Source organism: Chroicocephalus ridibundus, chromosome 7, assembly GCF_963924245.1.
Source record: "Chroicocephalus ridibundus chromosome 7, bChrRid1.1, whole genome shotgun sequence".
NCBI classification, from domain to species: Eukaryota; Metazoa; Chordata; class Aves; order Charadriiformes; family Laridae; genus Chroicocephalus; species Chroicocephalus ridibundus.
Window position 1 is genome coordinate 615,179 of NC_086290.1, and position 11,118 is coordinate 626,296.

The window sequence follows — 11,118 nt, forward strand, 5'->3', positions numbered from 1 at the left end:
TATTGTTAATATCTTAAGATCCTCTCCCATGTTTTTTGATATGTTAAAATTTTTTTACAAGAACTTTTAAATCCTTTAAGTTATTGTTCCAAAGGTGACAAAATTCATTTGGAAGCAAGCTGGTTAGTGAACCTTAAGAACTCGAAGGGATTTCAGTGTGAAATTCTTCAGGCTGTAGGTGACCCTCCGTGAAAAACCCCTCCGCTCAACCCAGGCACGGTTCAGTCTCCGACAGCTTGTTAGAGACACTTGACGGTGATTTTCTGGATTGCTGGTGGGTGTTGATTAGCAGATGACTGTGAAAGGTGTGGTCCCTAGGGGGTACTTGGAGTCGGGCCAAGGTTGTACCAGTAAGGTGTGCTCCCCATCCCCTTCCCTCTCGGGGGTCCCCGTGTGTGCTGGGGGCGAAGCTGCAAGGTGGGGTCCCGCACACCGACCTCTTGTGTTCACACACGCTGGGGCGCCTCAGTTTTTGACGGATCTTTAGATATTGTATGAATGAAAGCTGAACAACCTTCGTAGCAGCGATGAGTAACAATAATAGTCACAAATGTGGATTAATGTTGCATGTCATTTACTTAGGTTTTGGCTTTATGCCAAATGCAAAGGGATCTCCTTCCTAGAGGATCGCTGTGGACAGGAGCCACCCTAACGGTTCAGTCCTTTGCGACCAGTGGAGACGAGAGCGAGGAGCGTGCTGTTCGGTGACACAGTCCTGATCCATGTGCAAATTTTGGCTGGAGCTCTCTGTGGGTGTGCAGGTGTGTTGGCGCAGTTCAACCCGTATTGGGGGTCCACAGCTCCTGCACAGCTGCGTTCGCTGGATCCGGCTACCTGTGGAGGGCACTGGGCCCCGGGAGTGCGTCATGGCCCACTCTGCCTTTCCCATTTCCCAGAAGCGGGGGCCGCGGTGTGCCGGCATGAGCAGGCGGTGTGCCGGCACGGCAGGTCCTGCAGACCCGCTCTGCGCCGGCTGGGACCCGGCACCCCATTGCTCGTGCTGCGTCGCCCATCAGTGGGTGGAGAGAAGCGCCTTTCGCTTCATCCCCAGGCGCTTCCGGATGAAGGCGGCGACCAGGCGCTGGGGCCGCTGCTGGTACTCCCCCAGCACCTCGCGGGGCACACGGATCTGGTCCCCCTCCAGCCGGTCCAGGAGCGTCACGCAGACGACGGCAGCTGCAGGAGGACGAGAGCGCTGGTTACCTCGTGCGTGACACAGGCACCCGCCGCCTTAAAACGCTGCCGTGTGGGGAGGGAGGGGGCCCTGCTCCCGCTGCCCTCCCCGGGGACCCTGGGGGCCAAAGCGCCGCTCGCCCCGCTGCTTTTCCAGCAAAACGGGGCAAGGCAGCTGCAGCCGAACGGCCAGGACTTGGGATAAGGCTGATGAGGGACGAGAGGGATGAGGGGTGATTAAGTTTTGTTTTGTCCAACATGCGCTCAGGCCTTTTAAAGCAAACTTGGTTTTTATTGAGCCACAAACTTTGTTTTAGTGCACTTTAGGAACACCGTAGTGCATTAGGAACGCTTCAGGTTGTCTGAATCTCACACCAAAGCAAACCGTCGGGTCGGGTTGAGCGCAGGGGTGAGGGAGGACTCACCTTTCAGGCCGCACAGCCCGCACAGGGCAGCGAACGCCGTGGACTCCATTTCAATGTTCCTTACGCCGGCGTCATAAGCTCTTTTTAAATACTCTAACTTTTTTTCACTGGAAAAAGAGCACAACGCTCCGTCTAATCTCCCCTGACCTTGAAAGGAAGCAGAGAAGCATCACTGCTGGCCCTGCGAGGGTTTGCAGTCACGGTGAACAGGGTGTAGTTTCAAATGGCAAGTCCAGCAGTGCCTACATTTTGTCCAAAGCCAATTAAGTTTTCCTTTGAATAGTTACTTAATTCGTATTAACCTTAGTGTTTAAACCCAGTGCGCTATGTCCGTGTATAGAGGAGAAAATTACGTGGGTTTTAACACTTGTAAAAAGGACAGGTAGGCCGATGAGTTAAGTGCAGGGGGTGTCTTGCACTCTGCAGGGGCAAGACATCGCAGCTCCTCTGAGCTCCATGGCGTACGTCGCCTGCGAAGGTCTGCCAGGTTAAATCAAAAAAGTGCTAAATTACTGTGGAAGAGGGGCATAGCAAGCTGCGCAGAATGGGAACATTGGGGAGAGGGAAAACCCCTTTAATTCGGGTTTGATTCTTCTTAAGGGGCTGCTGTGGATGGCAGACAGCTGGAGCTGCTCCCGGCTCGGGTGGCACTGGCGCCGGCCATGGAGCTGGGTTCCGTGGCACTGCCACCGGCGCTGCTGCTCCCTCCTACTCCCGCTCTGGGACCCGAGGCCGTGCTCGGTGCAGCCAGGCACAGGCACCCATCCCGACCTCCTCCTCTGGCTCCAGGGGTGGCGTTGGCCGTGCTGCAGCCACTCCTGGGTCCACTGAGCGGACCCGTGCCCGATGCCACTACTGCTCTCGCAGGCCACGTGAAGGCCTTTGTGCAAGCAGAACGTATACCTGCGGCTGTGCTGACCTGGGCAGAGCGCTTTGTTTTATTGCTGTTCCTACTGTTAATCCTCTCAAGTGGCTTTTTGTTTAAATAAAACATGGCCTTGAGCAATACACAGATGGTCACATTTGCAAGCAGATCCAAAGGTTTATAAATAGTCCTCAGATTATTAATTCTTCATTTATTACATTTCATCTACTCTGCAATCAGCATTTAATTTTGCAAAGGAAACGGTTCCAGAGTAACCCAACTTTGTTTACATAAATGTCACACGCTTCCTGACATTTTTCTAGGGTTTGGTAGTTCTGAAGTTACAATCTTGTTGTAGGAAACAACTCGGCGTAACCCATCTGCTGGGCTTGCTGCAGGACTGTGGCCAAGGGGAGGTTTTCTTTGCCAGGGTCAGGCCACTGGCCTCCTGCTTTCGGAGGGTCTGTGACCGCACGTGGCTCCCGTGTAACTGCTGGACCGGGGGGCAGCAGAGGTCTATGGGCACCTGCGGTGTCCCAGGGAGCACCCGCTGCTGGGTGGATCTTCACTCTTGATCCACCATCAGCTACGGCAGCGCTGGCCTTGCAGGTGACATGACAAAATTTAACTGTCAGATGTGAAAGAGACCAATTGGCAGAGGAGGCCTCGCCCCAGCAAAGTGCTGAAATTGGCATTGCATGTTCTGAAGGTACCCTGCTCTGACCGTGGGACGGGCTCTAACGTAGCGGGTGGGTCTGCTCCTGCGGCCCTTAGGCTTTGCTAGCCTGGGTAGTTTTGTCTACATAAGAATGTAAAGACTTGGCATTATGTTTGAGGGGACGAAGGACAGTCAAAGATGGTTTTACCTTCGTAGAAGTCATAGGTGCACATGGTGTGGCCAATGAGGGTGGGAAAGTCGGGGATCTCCTTGCTGCAGGCAAGTAGTTCCTCCGTGAGGTCCGTGTCCAGCTCAGTGCTCCGCACCACCACGTCATCCAGCACCACCTGCTCGAACCGTGGCTTGAAGGAGGAGTCCACCGCCATGTCCGTGATCACAACAGACCCGGCCTCAATCCCTGTGAAAATGAAGGCTGAGGCTAAGCCAAAGCTCATAACACTTGTGACCTGATGCAAAACTTCAGCATGACAGGAAGGTCTCTATAGATGTATGTGTGACTGTGAGGTTGTTCTTTTTAGTGAGTAAAACAGATGTGAGAGAATAATTTAAATTCGTGCAGCAGCGCAGACGTACAAGTAAAATGTACAGAATCAGCACGCGATGAGTGACTGTGGGAATGTGCTGAGTGACAGTGTTTTAATTGCTTCTGTCTTGCAGAGATCATGCCCCACCACCAGCTTGTGCAGGCGTGAGCAGCACCCCTGCCCCGGCCACGGGCCCCACCAGCACGGAGGACTATGGGCACGGGGACAGCCGGGAGGATCTCAAAGCATGAGAGTGACTTCCAGTCAAGTGTTTTCTGTTTGACAAGTGACACCCAATTGTTGTGAATTCAAGGCCTTTGTTCATTATGAAAACGTGCACTCTGATAAACCAGTTGCTAGAAGTTTGCTGGGTTTTAACCCAAACGAAAACATGCTGTTTGATATTTGGGGACCTGACAAAATGATAAGGTTCATAATTACATGAGCTATTGCCGAGAACTTTTTTTATTAATAGCTTTTTTACTCAGTAGAAAGACCATGGATAGCTTACCTAAGCCTCCAGAAGTACCGATGCGTATAATAGTAACGTCTCGGCATTTTGCATGGTGCAGCAGTTTGATCAGTTCGTGAAGCATGATGGAAATGGAAGGGATTCCCATCCCGTGCTGTTGGGAGGAGAGAACAGAAAAACGTCATTGATGCTGCGGCAGGTGGCAGGTACACGACTGCAACGGGCTCAGGGTTACGCTGTGGCCTCTTTCCACTGATGAGGCCAACAGTGATTTTTGAGGGGGCAGAGACATCTCAGGGTCTTTGTAGCCTGTCCGGGAAGAGCCTCTAATCATCTTCTCCGCTTGGTGCTTTTAAGGCTCTTGTCAATAGAGCTGGTGTTCATCCCTGTGGACCAGTACATCGGGTGTGCAGATGGTGTGTCTCCTTCGAGAAAGGTCTCTCCACAAATGCATCCTGACAGCCGAATGCTCCAAGACCTTCCCCTGGTGTTGCCCATCCTCAGGCCACGTGCTGACTTCCATCCTTTGTCGAGTCCTGCTCGTACTCTTGGAGTGGTGAGTGTCAGTGAGGACAACCCAAGTCTCTGCTTCTCTGGGCACCCCCAGCCCATCCTCGCCCCACACCGGAGCACCTCCGCCCGCGTCGCTGGGCGCGAAGGACGACGGATGGGTTCGTGCCCCTCAGTAAGGACCGGTTTCGCGGTCAGGCATTTGCCGCATGAAGCCTTGCATCTTGCAGGCCACCTGTCCTGCTCGCTGGCTCGCGTGGCACACCCTGCTGTCCCTCTGTCCCAGCCCTGCCTGGCTGCCTGCAGGCTCTCCCCTCCGCTGGCACCGGCCCCTCCCCGTCCCCTGCCACGGCACCTGGTGCCGCTGCCCCGTCTCCGCTGCCGCTCCTCTGGGCCGGCAGGTCTTTCGCCAATCTCGGGCTGTCGAGGCTGCCTCTGCTTCCTCCCAGCGCTCCCTCACGTCACCGTCTCAGTTTTCTGCTCCATCGCTCAACTGCCGTCCTTTCCTGGGCTTCACCTTTGAAAACAAAAGGCATTTGATGGTGTGGGGTTCCTTTTTTCCCCATGAAAAATGCCTCACGTTTTTTTTGTTTCTGCTGTCGTGTTCAAAAACCTGAAGGAAGCATATGTAAAGAAGCACAGTTAATTTAACATATGCAGTCAGTTTTCCTGTTACTTTGTCTCTTTTCATTTGGCCGTGAGACTGATGGTCTATTAGGCTTGTATCATGTTTTAAATATGAAAACATTTTGCGTGTTATTCTGGAACATCAGCCTGACTTATTTGCCAATGCCTAAAAAATTTATTCTCATTGTAAATATTCAAAGCAGGAAACTGTGTTCCTGCCTCTGGTATGTTTGAGTTCATTTGTGTTTCTAAGCAACTTGCAAAAATGCGATGTTGGCAGCTGCTCCGCATCAGGCGTTTTGGGGGAGGCTCGCTGCGTGCTCTGCCCTGCATCCCCTCGCAGGGACCAGCCTGTGGGTCGATGGCTCCTGCGTTGGCGCGAAACTGGTGCATGGCCCGGAGCTCAGCGGCGGCTTTTCTTCTAGCTGTGTCCCCGCTGCTGCCAGACCGGGGAGGAGCAGAAATTGTGGTTTTTTCCCCCTTGGATCCCGTCAGATTGATTTCCTCAGGCTTTTCCATCGGTCAGGTTTGGTTTAGTTTTGTCCGCGGGACCAAACGTGAGCTCTGTGGTGTGAGTGACGCTGTCTCCTCTGAGTCAGATTTAAGACGGATCTTGTGCCTGAGGAAACGGCGGCAGGACCAAGCCTTGGGGTATGAGCACTCACCTGCGGAGCCTGTATTTGCTTTTTCCTTTGTGCAGTGCCAAACATGCTGCCGCTCTTAAAGAATAATTAATAATAAAGCAAGGTTTTTACTTTAGAGCTCATGTCAATGTAATACTTCCAGCGATATTTCACAGTTCATGCATGGTGGAAGTGGTCTTCCTTTCTCAAATTGCCAGACTGCTGAGCTGAGCAAAATACGTGCATGTTCATTTTTAATATGATGCTTTTTAAACTGAACATGTAGGGTGCCAAGAATTATCATTCAGACAGAAGAAGCTTTACCGTGGCTGAAAGGCTGCGCTGGCGGCAATGGCTGAAAATTGAAAAGAGGGGAAAAAATCTGCTGGTGGGTGTTGTGGGAGGCGTAGGTGTGGGAGTGAGCGGTCGTTGCCGGCCGCCCTCCCTCCCGCTGGGGCAGACAGGGACCCCACGGCAGGACCACGCCGGCAGCAGCAGCCCCGTGGCTGCCATGAGTGCTCGGGGTGGGAAACGCGTGCGGCGCAGTGCAGTGCGGTACTTACGCTGATGGAGAGCACCGGCCCAGCCCGGTACATGGCGTACCGGTCCGTCCCCGCGCAGATGTCTGCCAGGTCCTCCCCATCGCCCGCCAGTCCCAGCTCCTTGTGCATGAACTGGGCAAATGCCCTCATCCTGTTCGGGCTGCCGCCAACGCAGACAAACTGCATGTAAAATGCAAATGTGTTGGTCCTTTTTAGCTGAAATAGGTACCAAGATTCAGTCTTGATGTGGCAGCGGAGGGCTGCACCGGACACATCAGCACAGCGGGATGCTGCTTCCTCGCAGGCAGTCAAGGGACATCAGAACAATTAAGGGTCTCAAAAACAGGAGTTAACATTAAATCCAAGCTGTTACTCCTTTTAGGGTTGTGAGTACGCTCAGTCCAGACAGCTGCACAGCTGCACTTACTCGGGTATCAGTCCCAGGCTGAGAAAATCTAAAATAATTTCACTGTAATACATTCAGCAAATTCAAGCTGTTAGTATTCCTCCTGACAGCAAAGAAAAAACAGATGTTAGAGTAGCCCGTTGTTTAATTTATTCTATCAACAGTGCCAATTGCAATTAGTGAGCACTGCTCATGACACAGAGGCCATAAAGTCAGGGAGGAAAAAGGACAAATTTTACATATTAAAGGAAAAAATGCTCCCTGAGTGCAGGAGGGGGCCAGCATGCGTCTACAAGAGCAGCGCTGCTGATGCGGCTGCCAGCGGCATGGGGGGAGCGGGAGCCGGTGCGTGGCAGGGCTGTGCCGGGCTGCTCGAGCCCCCTGGCCCTGGGGCACTGCGGCTCTTCCCCCGTGCCGCTGGGAAACGCTCCGGTTCAAAATGGAAGAGGATGCAGTCGTGACAGGCTGGGTTTGGCAGCAGGTCTCAGCCAAAAATACAACATCCTCTTTCCCATGTCTCCAGTAGATGATGATCAGATGCTTTGGACAAATGCTTCCTCCGTCTGTCCTCCAGCACGGGGGCCAGTATAGAATCAAGTTTTACAGAATTACAGTTTTTAAAAGGATCATTTTCTATTGGGATTTCTGCCCGAAACAAGCAAGGACGGACGACCTCCCTGCCCGGGCTGCCCTGGGTCGCTGAGTCCCTTTGCTGAGCATCCAGACCCCGTTCCCGGCGGGAGCATCCGCAGCAGCGGGGCCCAGCGTGGGCTGGCAGAGCTGTGGGATGAGGGGCTGGAGAGCCCTTTGGGGCTGGGGGCTGCTGCCTCGTCTTTGCGCCTGCTGTTTACCTTTATGTCCCCAAACATTGCCGGCAGGTTGTGCGTCTTCGTTCCCAAGTCCAAGTGATACAGAACGTCCTCCTCCATCGAGTCCAGGTATGGGTTTTTGACGTGGACGAGCCCACTGCTGCAGGGAGACACGAGGGTGCGGATGGGTCAGGGGCACCGGGCAGTGCCGCAGGAGTGGGGACGGGGCAGGACGGGGCGCGGGGTGGCCTGGGAGCCCCGCGAGGGGCACGCACGGCCCCGTGTCAGGGGAGGGACGGGGACAAGCCAGCTCTGCGTGGTGTCCAGGATGGCTGCCTTGCTGTCAGAGCCCTGCTGTCACACGAGCTGTCCTCCTCCTCACGTCCATACGTAACCTCTTTGACATCTCCGTTACTATGTCTGCGTTATTTGGCAAAAAATGTTTCTCAATATTTATCATCAATTTTGTCAACGGCAACGTTAGCTCTTTCTTTCATATAATTCTGCCAGAAATACCTAGTGGGTAATGTACTGTGCTATTTTGTATGTGACAGATTATTATGCTCTTAGCAAATCGGGATTTTATATTTATATTGTCCCAAATAACTGCCCAGCAGTGCAAGTACAAATTAAATTCAGGTTCTGCAGACAGCGGGAGGCCAGTTTGCCTTCCTTTCCATGTGCTTTAATAGATGGAAAGCAACTGAGTAACAATACAGGTCAATTTTATAAATAAGGCTTAAACAAAACCCAGAGAACATTTTTCTTGTCCTATTAAAACAAATTCAAACCCTCCCGTGTTACTCACCCGGCGTAACCTGTTGTTTCAGTCATATCGGCTCTACCAGAGTCAGCTGAAAGCGATACTCTGCAGAAAAGGTAAGGAAAACAGCCCGCTGTTTCCTCAGCTGTTGGGTTTCGGAGCTCAGAAGAGGTTTTAGGGGGCTCTGCAGGGGGTTAAATACCCTCTGGCTTTGTGCGGCTCCCAAGATCAACAGTGGCCGGTCCCCTCCGCCCGCTCCCCTCTGCCCCATCGGGTGCCAGAGCTTCCTGGGGCCGCGCTGCGGTTCTCCCCAGATTGGCTGTTTTTGCAGGTGTGTCACCATCCACCGTGGCTCACGCGGGCTGGGGCCACTGACCTGCTTGCCCTCTGGCCGGCAGGGTGGCCGAGGGCGCGTGGCAGGCACACGTGCTTGTTGCTTGCCTGTCCGGCTCCGGCTTTGTGCCAAGGGTTTGTCGGAGTTGGCAGTGGGGACCCAAACGGTGCTCCTGCCCTGGCCGACGGCTTCAGACCCTGCCTCTCCACAGCCCCAGACCCTGCCTCTCCATGGCCCCGTTTGGTGCAAATTTGCAACCACCCTGCGGTTGTCTCAGGTGCCCACAGAAAGAGCCCGTGAACCTGGTGGGCTCTGCGGAGGGGTGGCTGTGGCAGCCCCGGGCGGGCGCCAGGGCTGGAAGCCGCGTGGTGTGGCCGGAGGCTGGGACGCCTTTTACGCCTTGAACCAACATGGGCCTTCCCGGGCGGCTCAGAAGATTACAGCAAGAACCACTCAAAAGGTAAGTGGCAACAGAAGGATGTGCCCATTCCCACTAGTCCCCATCTTCACCCTCATGGCTCTTAACACTTAACGTGGCTCTTAACTCTTAACACAATAGTGACTTGGGACGGACTTGTTTCTCTCACTGGCCAAGCTGCCCAGAAGGCAGTGCTGCTGGCCACCACTGAGGTGCCTGGCTATGGTGATGGGCTACTGCCCTTCAGGAATGGCTCCTGGAGCGGCCTGGAGAGGTGGATTTTATTCTCAGCAGTGTCCAGACAATGATTTTCGTTCTCACTGCCCGCACCCGGCTCCGTCTCAGCCCGGCAGCCCTTCAGGACCATCTGTGGTCAGGGTGCCAGCAGCCGGCCTGCCCCACTGATGGCCAAGGGCTGATGGCTTCCCTTCCCTGGCTGGTCCGCAGCACAGCCCATCCCTGGGCTCCCTCAGCCTCCGGTGCCGCCGTGCCCCATGCGGGGCCACTTCTCGGACCCCTCCTGAGACACTGGGGACTGCGCCACAGCCCCCACGCCTGAGTGCCCGATGCCAGCGGTGCGTGCCACCGCAGCACTTGGTGACCGTCCCCACGTGCGACAGGCCCTGGCACGGCTCCGCGGGGCACGTGTGGCTGCCTGTTGTCCCCAGGGCCTCGGAGCCCGCGGAGGGTCGGGGGGTGTGCCTCGGGGTGCTGGAGGGGCCTGGGGGAGCCCCCATGGCCCCTGCCTGCAGCTCAGACCAGGGGGCAGCGTGGAGGCCACTCTGTGGGACGCCTGGCCAGGCTGTGGCCGCTGGGCCTCTGCCTCGGTGCGTCCCGGGTTCGTCTTGCCTTTAACAGAGGCCATTTGTGATAGATGCACACAAGTGTCCTGTGCTTCAGGAGCTGGAGAAGACTGGAGATACTGGTCCTGCTGCCTGTCCTGACAGGCTGTGAGATGTCGCCCAGGAAGATATTTTAGGCAGCGGCTGGAGGGACAGAATCTGGCATTCGCCATTGGCCCCTGGGAATGGTAGATGAAAGCTCTGGTTAATTAGATACGTGCTAGGTAATTAATTACCATGGTGAACTGAACCAATAAACACGTCTGATTTCAGCGGAGATTTTGTCAGCCAATGCTTTTGATCCGCTGCAGTCTCGGATCACTTCTCTGTGATTTATGTGATTGCCGTCGCGAGTCCCCCGGCTGCTACAGCAAATGCTCGTCCCAGCAGTGAACTGCGGCGAAGAGTCTGCAGATGCAGCCAGTGTGCCCTCGTTACAGCCTCTGGGCAACCATAATTGCCTACAGAGGTTTTTATTATTTTCTTTTTTTATCTTTGACAACTTTTGTAATTGGAGCCACGTGAACGTGGCAGGGCCTGGCCGGCTGTGCATTTTGCATCTGAACTGCCCAGAGCCAGGTGGGGGGCCTGGTGTCCTCGGGTGCTGGTGGGCTCCTGTGCCCAGGACCCCTGGCCTGACCACCCCTCTGTGCCCAGCTGGAGACAGATGAGTGGCCTGGGTTGCCTCCCCCGCTGGAGCTGATGCCCCCCATGCCCCTGGTGCAGTAGCTGGTACCCCCCCCATCCTGCCTTCACCTTGTCACTGGCCGTGCGCGCATCTCCAGGGTCCTGGGCTGAGTGCCCGGCTCATGACACGGGGCAAGTGGCAGTCCAGGGTTAGCCCAAAATCAGCACAACAGCCCGATGCTGGCTGGGTGTTTGGCTATGGCAGGCAAGGCTTCTGCCTCCTGCGCTGCGAGGTGTCGTGCAAGGCCGGGTGATGGGGCTGCTGGGCTCATCACCCTGCTTGTGCCACCTCCCCTCCTGCTGCCATGGCGTCCCCCCCATCTGCTGGACCGGTATTGAATGATGGCTTTGGCTTCTTCCAAAGGGATTTGCAAAGCCGTCTCCATTCAGATGCCTTTACCCTTTGTGCATGGTGTTTT

At 54.8% G+C, this 11,118-nt stretch overlaps 1 protein-coding gene across 5 annotated transcripts; it reads right to left on the reverse strand.

The window, feature by feature from the left end:
• Window positions 1-557: 557 nt before the first annotated feature.
• UPP2 (uridine phosphorylase 2) lies at window positions 558-8,595 on the reverse strand. Of its 5 annotated transcripts, none has more exons than XM_063342438.1 (7): window positions 8,464-8,591; window positions 7,698-7,812; window positions 6,462-6,620; window positions 4,178-4,292; window positions 3,330-3,539; window positions 1,599-1,745; window positions 558-1,176 (listed from the first exon to the last, which is right to left on the reverse strand). In XM_063342438.1, exons 1-7 carry the CDS (start codon window positions 8,487-8,489, stop codon window positions 1,013-1,015), a joined length of 936 nt encoding a protein of 311 aa, XP_063198508.1. In that variant the 5' UTR covers window positions 8,490-8,591; the 3' UTR covers window positions 558-1,012. The 5 variants fall into 5 exon arrangements, with proteins under 5 accessions (XP_063198508.1, XP_063198510.1, XP_063198511.1 ...); XM_063342437.1 differs by having other exon boundaries at window positions 566-1,176; window positions 7,698-7,815; window positions 8,464-8,595; XM_063342440.1 differs by lacking the exons at window positions 7,698-7,812; window positions 8,464-8,591 and adding an exon at window positions 6,223-6,253 and having other exon boundaries at window positions 559-1,176; window positions 4,178-6,125; window positions 6,462-6,600.
• Window positions 8,596-11,118: the final 2,523 nt, after the last annotated feature.

Excerpts from the sequence above, each read along its gene's own strand:
- UPP2 (XM_063342437.1), bottom strand. The coding sequence starts at position 8,489 with ATGACTGAAACAACAGGTTACGCCGG. Across the intron at positions 1,746-3,329 it reads CACCTATGACTTCTACGAAG|GTCAGGGGAGATTAGACGGA; the intron begins GTAAAACCATCT and ends CTTCCTTTCAAG. Across the intron at positions 1,177-1,598 it reads CGGGCTGTGCGGCCTGAAAG|CTGCCGTCGTCTGCGTGACG; the intron begins GTGAGTCCTCCC and ends GTCCTCCTGCAG.